Below are 15,856 nucleotides of genomic sequence, written 5' to 3' on the forward strand. Positions count from 1 at the left end.
AATACCTTCAATACCAATGTCCCTGAGTCGGGTGAGCAGGATGTTGTGGCTCACGGTATCGAAGGCTGCACTCAGGTCGAGGAGGATGAGAATATTGAGGGAACCAGTGTCAGCAGAGGTGAGGAGGTCATTGAGGACTTTGACGAGTGCAGTTTCTGTACTGTGGTGAGGACGAAATCCAGACTGAAGGGGTTCATAAAGCTGGTTGGTTTGGACATATGGATATGGATGCTGAGAGATGTAGGCTATCCATAGATCTCTTAATGTTTCTCTCAAAGTGCACCAGATTGATGCATTTAACTTCAATATTTTAAAAACAATCTTCCCGGGGGAGCATGCCCCCAGACCCTCCTAGAGGAGGTTAGATCCACCCCCACCTAAAACATCTTCACATGGATAGGATACTAAATACATTTGCACTCTTATATGGTGGCCTATGTCCATATCAAATCAAATCAAGTTTTATTTATATTGCACATTTTTAAACAATTTTTGGTCCAGCCAAAGTGCTGTACATATAATAAAAAATAACCTACAGTAAAGACACTTTACAGCAAATACAGCAGCACAGTTTGTGCAGAATATCAGTATGAGAAAACGACACCCTCTGTCCTTATATGTTTCTGTTTTGGTGGTGGTGCCACAACCGTGCATGTATGCACAAGTCATAGGTGCCCTATAAATTAGCACTACACCCCTGCAATGTGTGTGAAAGACAATAGGCTTTACAGCATGTTTTTTTAAATTGAAGTTGGTGTTTGGGTGTTGGTTGTTGACGGCAGTGTGTGCCCCCCCTTGGTAAATGATTGCCCCCCCCATTCGATTTGTTCTAGAGCAGACCCTGAGTGCAAGGTAGTTTCATATCTAAATTATTTGGGAAACTTCAGCTTCAAAAACCTTGTTAAAGGTTAAAGGAAATATACCTGTGTGTTGAAATATCTACACTAAAACCCCAAAACACTGCTGAGACTTGTGAACAGGTCAATTCGAGAGGGGAAATAACTCTCACCTGTTTTTATTGGTCACTAATTTCAAACAAAGCACCAACCCAATACAAATTTAAGATGCTGCGAAGAGTTGCCATGTATTGCTATATATTGAGGATAAAAAAAAAGGAACTGAAGAAGCAGCAGAAAAAAGATGGGGAGAAATAAAATTGGCTTCTCTTTAACACGACAAGGAAGAAGAAACTGTTTATGGCGAATGGAATCCTCTGTTACAAGATGCTGTAAATAAGATGTAAACGGTATTGCTTACTATTACCTGTCCCATCAGGGGAGAGTTTAAATGTCTTGACTGCAGGCATAACCTTTATTTCATCACAATTTATTACAAGAATAAGAGAAGCATTTCGGAGAGCTCAGACCAGGAAAGTTTTAGCTTTATACAAATGTATTTACCACTTATTCACAGGGATGGTCAATTCTGTTTCTGATTGGCAGCACATTCCTGGGTGTAACTCTGTGAGAGATTTAGTGTGGCAAGATATGGAGTCAGTCCACTTTTTCAGAGTTACACATGCAAATTGGTTTGTGCCAAACTCCTGTTGCACATAATGAAGTCAGAGACAAGCCGTGTCTCATCTTTATGACTCAAAGTTATACCTGCACTGACAGAAAGCACTCTGTCCCAACTTGATGGGATTAGAATTGCAATTCAGATGCACTTCTAGGTCAGGTCATGCAGAATGAATACAGTAAGAGAAATTCAGCACAGTCAATGTTTAAATATGTGATTCAGCCTTTTTTGCATTCCCCCTGCAAGCTTGACATTTTTATATAAGTCATGATACATCTGCAAAAGGTTCTCACAACCCTGTTTTTTGTTTGCCTGTGATTAAAAGAATATTTTTGAAAGAGAAAACTGTCTTTTGGTTACAATTGGAATAAAGCAAATCCACTTTAAGAAAGTTAAGGCTTTTATTTGATAAAGCAATTGTATTTATGTTATTCTTTAGAAAATAACAGGCTACACTGAAAAAGATTTGTGCTTCGTTATCTTTCTGTATTTGTCTTCGGCCCCCTCTTACAGAAGCCTTATATCACAGCATAGCACAGCAATACATTTGAAAAGCACACTTTTCTAATATAAATGGTCTTTCACTCACCACACACAATCATGCATATTCAATACTCTATGTCCTCAACCTATGTAGGATCTAAACACACATGTATCCCTCCACACACACGTGTGAAAGCTATCCATCCCTATTACAAACTTTGACTATCCAGCACCAGTCAATGTCCTGCTCACACAGATCAATAAGCTGTGCTTCAGGATGTGCTTACATACCACGAGATTCACTAGAGCAGAAAACTCCCCAACCTGCTTACATAATCTCATTTCAATTGCCATGCATAGCAACATGTACTGTATGCACATGTGTGTCCGTGTCAACTTGAAAATCAACTTCACCATTAACTCGCTTTTTTTCATGGCAATCTGTGTCAACAGAATGGTAGCTGAGAGCAAGAAAAAACTGTTTCCCCTACCCGACAGGTGGTCTCTGTGTGGCACACATGGGTGTTTTGACTGTAAGGTTGAGCCCATTTTGTGCAGAAATCTTTGACCTTCGTGTCGTTAATTCGTGCATGCTGCTAGAGCCTGTTGCAGTAAGTGATGTATCAATAAGGAAAACGGGTGTGCGGATCCAAGGCCCAAAAGTTACAGCTCATAGTTTAACTTCATCTATAAAACATTCATATCTGTTTTCAATTGAGCTTGAGGAGAGTCCCTAAGTATACTTTATTTATGATTCTGGCAACAGCAGTGTGCCAGCGCTGAAAAATGAATGAGACATTTGGAAAGACCTTCCTGTGAATCAGCATTTCCCCTCCTCCAGGGCCCTATAATATCTATACGGTGCTGCCCTCCTCTATTCACCGTGAAACAGGACAAGGACAGCAAAGAAGCAGTTAGGCTTTTCTGTGAATGTCTCAAAATACACATACAGTATAACAGCAGCATCCCCCAGTTCATCAAGGTCTCAGCAGCAGCTCTCTGTGTTGAATTTCAATGTAGTATATCTTTTTTTCTTGGCGAGATGCCTGGATGCTGGCAGGTCCTTCCCTGGTGGGCCAGTGCAGACTGATGGATATGCTGGAGGCACTTTCCCCTCAAAGGTGTTTATGCGAAACGCAGTGACTGAACAACAGGGAGAATAACCATGTACATCCCAGGGCATGGCTTCCTGCTGTAGCCAACCAGCATATTACTGGAGGCAACTTCAGCATGTAGAGAGTAATGCTGACAGCTAAGCTTGTACCGTTTTACCCAGATTTTTTTTTTTCACAGGTCAGGCCAAAGGAAGTGTCTTTGCATTAATAGCTATAGTCATATTGGGCTTTCATTACTATTACTAACAGGCCAATGTGGCGTTGCTTTTTCTGACAATCACAAAAAAAATCACAATTTGGTTAAAACTCACAACAGATGGGGGTGAATTTCATTTGAAAGTCTTGACTTTGATGTGAGCAATTGTTTCTTTTCAAATGTAAATGTATTTATTTTTATATAATTTGATTGTGGACATGCTGTGCTGATTTTTCATATGTGGTGTTTCTTAAGATGAATGTCAAAGGAAGGCAAATGGTAAAACTAAGAAATCTGGTCACAAAAATGTTTTTAAAACCTCTCACCAAATCAATCTCACTTCTTGTTAAGAGGGGTAGTGCAAGCTGTATGTGCTTATCAGCCAAACATATCAGAATACATTTTTCAAACAATTGTTCATGGCAATGTCACTAAAAACACATTATCACAAATAACATCGCAGGAAAGTTAGTTTATCCCATTATTACGATGTGCAAATAAAAAGTAATGGTCTTTCTTCACACACTGTTATGTGATCAATGAGTATTTTTGTACCAATGCCTTCAGACAGCCTTCTGGGTGCAACACCTCCCATTAAACACATGGGGGCAGCAGCGCTCCACAGACAGGAGTGAGCTGCTACACGTGTAATTTCGTTATTAAATTCATATTAATTTATTGTTTCCATAGTTTTAAAGAATCTACTTGATTTTATTTAGTCATTTATGGTGTAGATAGTTGGTGTTTCAATGTTTTCATATGCCTTTATTTAAAGCTCTTTGAATTTGCCTTAACAAATCACGTGATTCATAATGGAATGTGTGTGCGCACCGGCAATCACACGCACAGGCACGTGTGCGAATGACGTAGAGTTCTAGTTAATTGTGACGTATTTGAATTCGAAAAGACCAAAGGTAATTCTAGGGTTCTGGAAGGAAAGTGAAGTTCCATTTCATCTTTTTAAAACTCAACAGGCAGCAGAGAGGCCGGAGCAGCACAGCAAGTTATATTAATCCTAGATATATAGATAGATATTCATTTATCTCCGACTATATTTACAGACAGACTTCTTCATCAAACAGTAGGTAAGTCATTGCTTATTAGTTTACAAAGGCCAGACCATATTTATGTGACTTCCCCCTGAGTGGGCAACATTTTTACCATACTAAATAGTTTAAAGGGTCAAAATAAGTAAATTAATATATGATAGCTTTTCCGTAGAAGCAGCTTTTCATCCTGTTTAGATATTGTGTTATTTTCTATCATTGTAACCTTTGAAAAAGTACATTTACAGCTAATAGTTATTTTAACAGTGGTGTTAACTTAAACCAAGGGCAACTACAATATTTGGAGAAGTTGTTTACAGTAGTAAAAGCTCTTTTGTTTGGTTTACAGTCATGCCACGGAGAAGCACACGATTAGACTCCCAAGGATACTACGACAAAGAAGGACTACCAATCATTTGCTACAAGGAACACCTGAACAGGTAAGCTATGGTTTGTGTGAGTGTGTGTGTGCGTGCGTGCGTGTGGGTGGGTGAAGCAGACATGCTTGTACATGTGCACATGTCATATACTGTATGTACTGTATGTATTTACTGTAACACAGTCTACAATTTTCATCATCTTCAGACCTTTAACTTTTTTTAAATTTAAATTACATTCAGGGTTTTTAACACCAGATGTTCGAGGATCTCTTCATGCCATAGTAGAGCAGAGTCCAGAGAAAGACACAAAACCAGCACCAGAAACATAAATAATAACATAATAACAAACATGGACCAGAACATACAGAGTTACAAAGACAGCAAGCAAATTAGTGACTATGACAGCGAAAGCAATACTAACAGACCAAGCAACAGCAACGAAATTAGCGACTACTACAGAAAGGATGTCAACAACACAAGTAGTAACAGACACAGAAACAGCAGGTTCTCCACTATATTCAACCAAAATGTGTTTTACATACTCCTCTGCATAATCGTCCTGTGTTTTGGTAAGTGTAACAAACAACTTTAGTTCCTCAGCTTTTTGCTTTTATATTTTCTGTCTTTTGAAAAACAAATGTCTCTGACCTGTTTCTTCTATTCTTTGTTTCTCTCCGTCTACTAGGATTTGCATACAGAGAAGAGTTTCTATTAAAGAAATTAAACAAAGAGACAATGACCAACTACGAGAGTCAAGGTAAGACATTTAAATCATATTTATCATTTTCATTAGCAAACAAACTAGTGTCAGTGACAGCAACACAATTTGCAATAGAAAAATTGACAGCTTCTTAAACACTTTCATATTGTCTTTTGAAAATCGTGAAAAAAAACGGTTTCTTTTATGCTTTGTTTCCCTCCATCCTTTAGTAAACACATGCAGGGAAGAAATTCTCAGGATAAACAAAGACACAATGCCCAACTTCGCTCTGCTGAGTCAAGGTAAGACATTAAAATCATATTTAGCATTTTCATTAGCAAACAAACTAGTGTCAGTGACAACAACACAATTAGCAACAGAAACATTGACAGCTTCTGAAACACTTTCATATTGTCTATCTTTTGAAAATCGTGAAAAAAAAAACGGTCACTTTTTGCTTTGTTTCCCTCCATCCTTTAGTAAACACATTAAGTGAAGAGATTCTCAGGATAAACAAAGTCCTGAACTCCCTGCAACTGGTGGCGGACACTATGCACAACTTTGCTCTGGGGAGTCAAGGTAAGACATTCAAATCATATGTGTCATTTTCATCAGCAAACAAACTAGTGACAGTGACAGCAACACAATTAGCAACAGGAACATTGACAGCTTCTTAAACACTTTCATATTGTCTATCTTTTGAAAATCGTGAAAAAAACTTTCTTTTATGCTTTGTTTCCCTCCATCCTTCAGTAAACAAGAGAGTAAACATCTTAAGTGAAGAGATTCTCAGATTAAACAAAGTCCTGAACTCCCTGCAACCGGTGGCGGACACTATGCCCAACTTCGCTCTGGAGCGTCAAGGTAAGACAATCAAATCATATTTATCATTTTCATCTGTTAGATTGTAATATCCCAAAATATTTTTAACCTTGAGAACGATTGTATCTCACTCTCTTTGTGCGTGTGTTTGTTCTGTGCAGAGGCAAGAGTTTTACTTGATCGGTCTTCACAAACGTACTCCAAACAAGGAGGCTGCGCCTATCTTTTTGGAATTTTTTGTAAACGACCTGTACACCCAAGGATAGTCCTTCAGGTAGGAACTACACACACCAAAACAAATGGCAAATGATATAAAGGTTTGGGATTTTTAAGCAACCTATCTCAACTCTATTTTTATACTCTTTCTTCACTCAGGGAGGCTCACCCCCAGCTGTAGGACACTGCTGGCCCTTTGAAGGTGGGCGGGGGCATTTATTCATCGCCCTGTCACACCCAGTCTACATCAGCCATGTGACACTAGGTCACGTTTCAAAGAACTTGTCCCCAACTGGCACCATTCCTAGCGCCCCAAAGACATTTTCTGTCTATGTAAGTCACAAATGTATCATTGTTACATTATAGATGTTCAGTTTAAGTGGGAACAACAAGGTGTTCAACTGTGTCTCTATCTTCCTCTCTTGCAGGGCATGAATACTTTAGATGACAAAGGAACCTATCTAGGAACCTCTCTGTTTGATCAGGACGGGGACGCAACACAAACTTTTGAGCTACCTGTGAGTATTACACTATGCAATACACACATGCACATTCATCTTTTTCACACACAATCTGAAATATTAAAGGAGTGAAAGCTCTGTCATTAAATAATTTGTTTCCCATACTGTCAGTTTTTGCTCAACAAACTGTTTCTGCTCTTTTCTCACATCTCTTAGGATCATGGAACAGGTGGTTTCAAATACGTGAAACTACAAGTTGAGAGCAACTGGGGTCACCCCGACTACACCTGTCTGTACAACTTCAGAGTTCACGGAAAGCTGGCAGAAGTTACAGACAGGTAAGTATGTATTTCATTCAATTTTCTAGACTCAATTCATCTGTGAACAAATAGGCCTACTTTACCTTCTGTTGTGGAATTAGCAAGCATTCATATTATTACTATTATTATTATTATCAACATATTATTATTATTATTATTATTACCATATTATTATTATATTATTAACATATTATTATTATTATTATTACCATATTAATATTACATTATTAACATATTATTATTATTATTATTATTATTATTATTATTATTATATTATCACCATATTATTATTATTATTATATTATCAAATTATTATTATTATTATATTATCATTATATTATTAACATATTATTATTACCATATTATAATTATATTATTAACATATTATAATTATTATTATTATATTATCACCATATTATTATTATAATTATTATTATATTATCACCATATTATTATATTATCATTATATTATTAACATATTATTATTATTATATTATTATCACCATATTATTATTATTATTATTATATTATTATTATTATTATATTATTATAATAATTATTATATTATTACCATATTATTATTATTATTAAATTATTACCTTATTATTATTATTACCATATTATTATTACATTATTAACATATTATTATTATTATATTATCACCATATTATTATTATATTATTATTATTATTATATTATTATATTATCAAAATATTATTATTATTACCATATTATTATTAGGGCCCGAGCACGGAGCGCTAGGACCCAACGGCGTCCTAGCACGAAGTGCGAGGAACCTATTGTTCTCCGTGGTATTATTATTATTATAAGGAATCATATTTCCTGTTTTTGAGGGCTTTAGGATGCTGAGAAAGTTGTATAATTTTGCACGGGCGCCAGGACCGGTAAAAATTGCAACATTCTGGAGTCAATGGGTTAAAATATTACAACGTGCTTGCTAGCGCCACCTATCAAAATCCCATTTCGGAATAAATGTACAAAGTCGCACCGTAACTCCGAATGACCTGACATTTTGCACACATATCCGGGGTGGACCTGCTCTACAAATAATCCTCTTGGAACCCTAAGCTCCGCCTACATTTTTTTTTATTTAAATTAGCATAATGTTCAAAACAGTTAAATATTCACTTCAATTTCAATTTTCAGTTTTTCTACACCAAACTTCGTATACAGCATCGGTGGAGGGTCAGACACATTAGCATAGAAAATGAGCATGTTAGGATGATAAATATTGTCGCCGTCAATCAAAACGTACTCGCAAAAAGGCGGGGCTTAGAAAGAAATGCTCTTAACTCATCAACCATGTATCCAAACATCATAGATTTTGGTAAATAGGTTTAGTCTGTCTTGGGGAATAGGCACACCAAAGCATTTTCCTTTTGGAATATAGGGGGCGCCAAAAACACCACGAATTTTTAACTCAAGAGCGGATGGACTAATCTTTTTTTCTTTTTTTTACACATACTCTCGGGGTGACTATGAACTCAGATTTAAAGTGTCGCAACAAATTCAGAATGTGGGCGTGGCCTATACATTTTTTTTAAATTGCGATAGCATAAAATGAGCTTCGGACACAAAACTTGGGACACACGTCAGAGCCCACAACCTTTTCGAGAATGTAAAAAAAAAAACGTAATTTTTCAAAGAAACTGCTCACTAGCGCCCCTATTGTGTGGTAGTCACATATAGTTTCTCAGAACTTCACGAATGTTGGCACAGACATTCGTCATGGAATTGCGGACATATTTGTAAATAGATTCCATTAGCCCCGCCCCCCAGGAAGTCGGCTAATTAAAGCTAATTGTTCCATCAAAAATATTAATATAAAAATATTTAGAGTGTTAAAATAAAATAAAAAGAGGTGTGTCCTCTTCAGCCAGTGTAGTTCTTTGACCCAACATTGATTTTCAGTGAATCGGTCACATGACCTGGACGGTATTGAAGCAATAAGCTCTTTTTTCCATCAAAATATTAATATAAAAATATTTAGAGTGGAGTTTCCTATGCAGCCAGTGTAGTTCTTTGACCCAATATTTATTTTTGAGTGATTAAGTCACATGACCTGGAAGGTATTGAAGCAATAACCTAATTTGTCTATCAAAAATATTAATATAAAAATATTTAGTGTGTTAAAATGCAATAAAAAGAGGTGTGTTCAATAAATGTATGCTCTAGGGCAGGGGTTCCCAAACTTTTCCCGCGACCCCCAAAATAACAGTGCCAGTACCCCCTGCTCTAGGGTGGATTTGCTTCACATTCACACGATCTAGAAGCTGTCGATTTATTAAAAATAACATTTTTCTTGTGTAATTGTAAAAGTCATTTGTTGATGGTCCCTAAGTGAAAGCCTCGTTTTGCGGAGAAGATCTCCCCGTTAAACTGACGCTGCCGGCGGGTCCGGGAAACTGACGCTGCTGGCGGGTCCGCGAATGTCCGTCGAATATCCAACCTAAAACTAAATTCACCGCGGTAGTGGCAGCCATGATAAGTGCAGTTTGAATTCTCTAGATCAGGGGTTCCCAAAGTAGGGGTCGCGAGACCCCGAGTGCGGGTCGCGAGATGATTACAAAATAAAAATGGAAAATTTAAAAAAAAAACGTATCCATTTTTTTTAGAATTTTTAAAAAAAATTACTATTAATAATAACGTTTGCATGGACATTTTCAGGGGCGGACTAGCCATCTGTATAATTTCCCCGCAACGAGGCTTCCCCTTTGACAATCCACTAGCGCAGTGTTTCTCAAACTTTTTCATACCAAGGACCACTTAACCAATAAAAAACACTCATGGACCACCTAACTCCACAAATATCCAAAAACAATAGGCCTGCTTACCCATTCCAACAGTAACTGAAATTAATTCACTAGCCAGGCCTCAGATGATTTGAAGCCAAATATCATGTTTATACTTTTTTTTACATATAATTGTAACGCAATACATGATTGTCACTAAAACCATTGTCTCTACATTACAATAAAATATAAAAAATAATTGATTAATTTTTGGATTAAGTTAGTAGCTATTATAGGCATACAAAGACAGAAATGTATAATTCTTTCTTTAATAGAAATGTTTCTTCTGCCCGTAAAGTGTCCAAACCAGGCTTTTCTGGATAAGTGCATTTTTTAAACGTAGTCATTGTCCATGCCTGTTTCAGTTGGATTATTTGTCACAGTCATAGGCGGCCTGTGAGGCTCAGGTTTGGGAAGGCTAAATAACTTTTTTTACCTGACGCTGCCCGCCTCCTGCGCGTCTATAGAAAAGAGATCAACTCAGTGAAAGCACTGCCTGCTGACCAATCAGAGCTCAGTGTGCGTAGTTTAAATGTATTAAGTCATATCATCACAGGATAAAGGAAATACAGTTTAAACTGCCGTATGCAGAGAAGACGCCGAGGTGTCGCACTTTATCATTCATATCATAATATATCACATTTCCATTTTCTGAGTCAGCTTCTCGAGCCATATCTGGCCTTGCATCACCTACATTGTCACATAGCTTGAAGTATTATTTTAAGCAACACATTAAATTGACTAAACACTCAACTCAAATGTAATTAAAGTCGGATCCACTCGTGTCTTAGATGGGGCAGTGATATCATAAAACATTTGTACGCTTTCAAACACTCTGTAGTTATTTTTTAACCAGTTCTATATTCACCTTGCAGGTGCAACTATGTGGCTTGTATCCTGGATTATAAATTTAAGTCATGGATGTTTAAAGTTCATATTTGTCTAATATTAGTTTACTTTTCATTAATGAAGTATGACGCTGCGCTGTCCCTATTTGTGATTGGTCAAATGTTGCTAACCCCGCCCCTTTCACGTGAACGCGCTCTCAGCTGGAGAGAGAAACCCTGACATGATTTACGACTTGATAACCAGCATCGTAGGACCGTTTAGCGAGACCTCGTTTGTTAGGGTTGGTTTAGATAACTCAAACATTCAGGGTATGTTGAACTGGCTTCGTAGTACAGGGCACAGGTGGCTGCATAGCAGCGCTAATGTCAAAGACACAAACATTACATTTTGTATTTTACCAGGATGCAGTGACACAAATATTTGGGAAGGTTTAGCCTTCCCTGGCCTACAGGGATCAAATCGATCTCCTCCATTTTGTAGATTTTTTACGACTTTTGAATCCACATAAACACATCTGCAAAATCCGGCTTACTTTGAGCATGTGTTTTAAAAAGTTTAATCCCTTTGTGAATTGTTTCCACTTCCGCGCCGTCCTTTAATTTCTTCATACAGCGGGAATCCAAATTAATTAATCCTGAGTCCAATACCATCAAAGTCACTCCAATAGTGCTCCTTAAGTACAGTTTCATCCTCTTTTAACAAAATACTTCACATTAATCTAGTTTGTGACAGTAGTTGTAGCATTTTTGAGACTTTCAGTTCATACAATCATACGTATCATCATCACGGATCATTTGTATTAATGTGGACCGGAGGGAGAGGGTGACAACGAGCATAAGTTTCACTTTCCTTTTTTATTTCAATTCCAACTTTGGTCATGAAGAATATGTTTCTCTGTTGTCCACGTTCATAAAGCATAACACAACAGCATCAGAGCACGGTGCAGAGTCTCTAGATGAGTTTACAGTAGTCCCTCGTTCTATAAATCCATGTTGTAGTCCGCTGTATAGAAAACTAGTTTCCATAGTTTCCCATGGGGTAGTTTCCCCACAGCAGCAGACGCACATTTATGACGTCCGCTGGCGCTTCATAAATACGTCGGATAGTGAAAGGGCAGTCGGATTCTCTAAAGTACCGCAACCTCTTCTCCTAAATCCTTTTACATTCTCCTATCCACTATCCCTTAACCCCATGACGTTTCACTCAGAGGTCAAGGAATAGACGATAGGGTTAGACGTCAGGAGCAGATTTTTGGATTATCCGACCGCAACCCGATACCGGAAGTGAAAAACATTCATATCCGGTGCTAACTAATGCCAAGAACAGAGAAAAAAAGCTTCATTCGCTTTTAAAGCGTATATCACAACCATTTCGGTCACCACGAATGGCGTCTCAGATCCCCATCACCGTCCGGGCTCCTCCAGCCGCCGCCAGCCCGGCCGCCCCGCGGGGGAAGAAGCGTCCCGCGAGCCCGGCGGCTGGTTCTGCTCAGCCGGTCCCCGGGAGCAGCAAGAAGAAGAAAGGGCAGCTGACAGCCACACCATCGGCGACACAGGTACAGTGCTACCGTCTGCATGTGAAGCGTGCATCATTGTGCGAAACTCAGAGATCTATTTAACGTTTTCTGTGTGCAAGGGAATTCAAAGTAGCTAAGATGCAATGCAAGGGTTTCAAATACTGACAGAGGTGGGAGAAGTACTCAGATCAGATTTTTACTATCACAAGTAAAAGTCCCGCAATTAAAATATAACTCAAGTAAAAGTAAAAAAATATTAGCATCAAAATAGAAGTACTCATTATGCAGATTAGTCCATTTCAGGATAAAATTATGACGTGTTTATGTGTTTATTATATTTCAAATAATTAATTCAAATCTGCAAAGTAACTAAAGATATTAAATAAATGTGTCACAGTAAAGGTACACAATTTACCTCTGTTGTGGAGTAGAAGTAGGCCTACAAAGTAGCATACAATGTAAATACTCAGGTAAAGTACAAGTATCACAAAATTGTACTTTGCCAGAATCTACCCAACTGTACCCACCTCTGAATACTGAATTCTCTACCAACACTTGATTAAACCTCATCGAAAACAAAGAAAAAAGCAGCATATTTTTTAACGCCAAAGATTTGTTTGTATTGTTTCCTAATAACTGCCTTTAAATGGTTGATCAAAGAAAAAGGAGTTGATTAATTCTCTGTTATGTTTACTACTACTGTTTGAACTAGTAATGTTTTTAATAAAAATATAGCCAAAAAGCAAATTATGTACATAAGTGCTGTGTAGTACAAATATCATAACAGCTAGAAAGCAATGTCATTAAATTGTATCTTTAAGATTCATGTAAGTGTGTTTTAAAAGTTAAAGTTAAAATCAAATATTTGTAATTCTGTGTTGTTTCTGTATTGTTACTGTTGCTGTCTGATGTCCTCTTTCATGCTTCATCAGATAACAGCAGCAGAGTCGGTGGCAGAGGTGAAGGCAGTGGGAACAGTTGAAATCGCTCCAAATGTTCTTTCTGAGTCAACAGCGAAGCCTCCACCGTTCAAAGACCCCGCCTTCGTGGTGAGTGTCTGCGTCCATGTGGGTTTAAGTTCATCTGCTGCTGAGGCTCTTCCCTCACTGTCTCTGCCCCCTCTCTTAATCTCTGCAGCATTCTGGGATTGGTGGAGCAGCAGCGGGTAAAAAGAACCGGACCTGGAAAAATCTCAAACAGATTCTGGCGTTGGAGCGGACTTTACCCTGGAAGTTTGATGATCCCAACTGTACGTTTTTATATCTTATAATTTCATGTTGCACACTTTTATCAAAAGTACACTACCAGTCAAAAGTTTGGACACATCTTCTCATTCAAAGTCTTTTATTAACTAGATAATTCCATATGTGTTCTTTCATAGTTTTGATGTCTTCAGTATTAATGTACAACGTAGAAAAACATTAAAATAAACAAAAACCATTGAATAAGAAGGTGTGTCCAAACTTTTGACTGGTACTGTACATGAAACTGAATCTTTTTTGTGGTGTGGTGGTTGTGAAAAAAAGTCAAAGCTGTGCTATATTATTACATAAATTACAAAACTGCACAGAAAAGTCTACAAGTAATTAAATGCAAGACCTCTGTGTTCACAGACTACAGCATTGAGGCCCCTCCCTCCTTGAAGCCAACCAAGAAATACTCTGACATCTCTGGACTCCCTGTGAGTTATCACTTTACCAAAATACTCACTTTACAATAAACAAAATCACTTTTAAATCTTCTCTGAAGCACACACTGAATACGCTCTCTTTTTCCTCAGGCAAACTACACAGACCCTCAGACAAAGCTCCGCTTCACGTCGTCTGAGGAGTTCTCCTACATCCGCCTCCTCCCCACTGATGTAGTGACCGGATACCTGGCCCTTCGAAAGGCAACATGCATTGTCCCCTGACAGCCGAGCAAGACTTGAAGAAAGACATTTAAACCCGAGCTGAACTCATGTCTGTGTTTGAGCTGTTGGGCCTGCAAGGAACCAATGAGAGCGCTGTCTCCACAGAGAGGACACGTAGAAGGGAACTTCTTAAAAGAACAGCTGGTGCCGCCAAACATTTGCACAGCTTTTTTAGGAAAGGCTTTAACCTATTATTCAGAGTTACTGTGTGACAAATAAATGCAACAAATAGTATACTTTATTTGAATGTTTATTCTCTTTACGAGACATGTTTGTTGCCTGTAGCTGGATTGGATATCATAATTTTACTCTGAGAGAATGTATGAATTATCTTTAATGATATTTGTTCCCGATAAGTTTGAAAGCTTGATGTGGATTTGCTCCTGCTAAATCACATGGAATTACAGGGTGCTGTGCACCCCCTTGTGGTAGAACATTCAGGGGGGTAACAGTATAAAAAGCTGTTGGAAGAAGTTTGCCCATTTTAGAAGGATTGTTACTTTTTACAAGTAGCTCATTGAACCTTACTTGAATATGTTTGATTTCAGTTTCTCTCTTCATCTGTGTTTTCTAATATGTTTTGTATGAATAAATATTTCTAAGTTATACATTTAGAAAAATCTATGTCTGTTCCAATCTCAAGGTTGCTTTTATGACAGCCTTTAATGACATTGGTTTGACAATAATATCAAACACTCCTCTGTATTAAGGGCCACATCTACTGCTGTACATTGGTTTAAAACGCAGTGGCCTGCATCTGTGTAAACTATGAAAATGTAGCAGGCTAAGCGAAACCTCTTAATGAGCCAAGAGTCACCAAGCAGTCCTAATTCACATGCGTCATATGTAAATGTAAATTAGTTCCACATGGTTCTAATTCCCCGTCTGCATTTGATGGATGATTTGCTCTCCGACTGGTACAGTGATGTCTCATTAATCACACATGGCAGGCATCCAGGATAATTTCCATGGTACATTTTACGCTATTTTCACACACTTGATGAATGAGGACCATTGTATTACTCATGTGAGCCATCCCTATAATGCTAACGAAGAATAAAAGAGCCGGCACAATTATCGAGGATCACAAGCTTGTGAATATAAACAAGTAAAATCATTCATAACCGCAGCCACTCTTACCACTGAGCTATGAATCCCTTTTTGTTGAAATAGGTTTGATAAATGTGCCATTCTAGTTTACAATTCTTTAACTTCTGCTATTCTTTTTTGATGCATTCTTTACACAGTCCCCGTGAAAACCGATCACCTTGTATCTTTGTTCGAAATACATCATCTATATTTGTTGCCTATACTTTTTTATAATGTGCCATAAGATCCCATTGTTCCCAAAAGCATATGTGATTAATTGTGCAGAGGACCAGGCTTTACCCATGCCTGAGTGTTGCTTCTCCCAGCGCTGGACTTAGTTGCAGCTGATGAAGGCAGTATAGTATATCTATGAGAGTCAGAGCAGCATTTCCATTCCTGCTGTGGCATCAAAACCTCAAC

The 15,856-nt window shown here is 37.9% G+C and overlaps 2 protein-coding genes across 3 annotated transcripts in view; both read left to right on the forward strand.

Annotated features, from left to right (window-relative positions):
- The window catches only part of LOC307045736 (SUN domain-containing protein 1-like), a 33,658-nt gene extending 26,273 nt beyond the window's left edge, over window positions 1–7,385 (forward strand). Inside the window, exons 1-11 of one of the 2 annotated variants that reach the window (XM_079691650.1) lie at window positions 4,293–4,397; window positions 4,708–4,798; window positions 4,979–5,307; window positions 5,424–5,495; window positions 5,669–5,740; window positions 5,919–6,017; window positions 6,192–6,302; window positions 6,422–6,534; window positions 6,636–6,809; window positions 6,905–6,994; window positions 7,154–7,385. In XM_079691650.1, the coding sequence (XP_079547776.1) occupies window positions 4,710–4,798; window positions 4,979–5,307; window positions 5,424–5,495; window positions 5,669–5,740; window positions 5,919–6,017; window positions 6,192–6,302; window positions 6,422–6,534; window positions 6,636–6,809; window positions 6,905–6,994; window positions 7,154–7,279 (1,275 nt within the window). In that variant the 5' untranslated portion in view covers window positions 4,293–4,397; window positions 4,708–4,709 and the 3' untranslated portion in view covers window positions 7,280–7,385. Of the gene's footprint in view, window positions 1–4,292; window positions 4,398–4,707; window positions 4,799–4,978; window positions 5,308–5,423; window positions 5,496–5,668; window positions 5,741–5,918; window positions 6,018–6,191; window positions 6,303–6,421; window positions 6,535–6,635; window positions 6,810–6,904; window positions 6,995–7,153 lie in introns of those variants that run through there. The other variant, XM_079691651.1, reaches the window with a different exon arrangement.
- A 1,955-nt stretch (window positions 7,386–9,340) lies between these two features.
- On the forward strand, window positions 9,341–14,955 carry ino80c (INO80 complex subunit C). The gene is made up of 5 exons (XM_079691865.1): window positions 9,341–12,474; window positions 13,368–13,484; window positions 13,573–13,684; window positions 14,049–14,116; window positions 14,216–14,955. The coding sequence occupies exons 1-5, from the start codon at window positions 12,304–12,306 to the stop codon at window positions 14,345–14,347; spliced, it is 600 nt and encodes a 199-aa protein (XP_079547991.1). The 5' UTR covers window positions 9,341–12,303; the 3' UTR covers window positions 14,348–14,955.
- Window positions 14,956–15,856: the final 901 nt, after the last annotated feature.

The sequence above is a fragment of the Notothenia rossii genome (genome assembly GCF_949606895.1).
Source record: "Notothenia rossii genome assembly, chromosome: 7".
Lineage (NCBI taxonomy): Eukaryota > Metazoa > Chordata > Actinopteri > Perciformes > Nototheniidae > Notothenia > Notothenia rossii.

Excerpts from the sequence above, each read along its gene's own strand:
- ino80c (XM_079691865.1), top strand. The coding sequence starts at position 12,304 with ATGGCGTCTCAGATCCCCATCACCGTCCGGGCTCCTCCAGCCGCCGCC. Across the intron at positions 12,475-13,367 it reads CCACACCATCGGCGACACAG|ATAACAGCAGCAGAGTCGGT; the intron begins GTACAGTGCTAC and ends ATGCTTCATCAG. Across the intron at positions 13,485-13,572 it reads TCAAAGACCCCGCCTTCGTG|CATTCTGGGATTGGTGGAGC; the intron begins GTGAGTGTCTGC and ends TAATCTCTGCAG.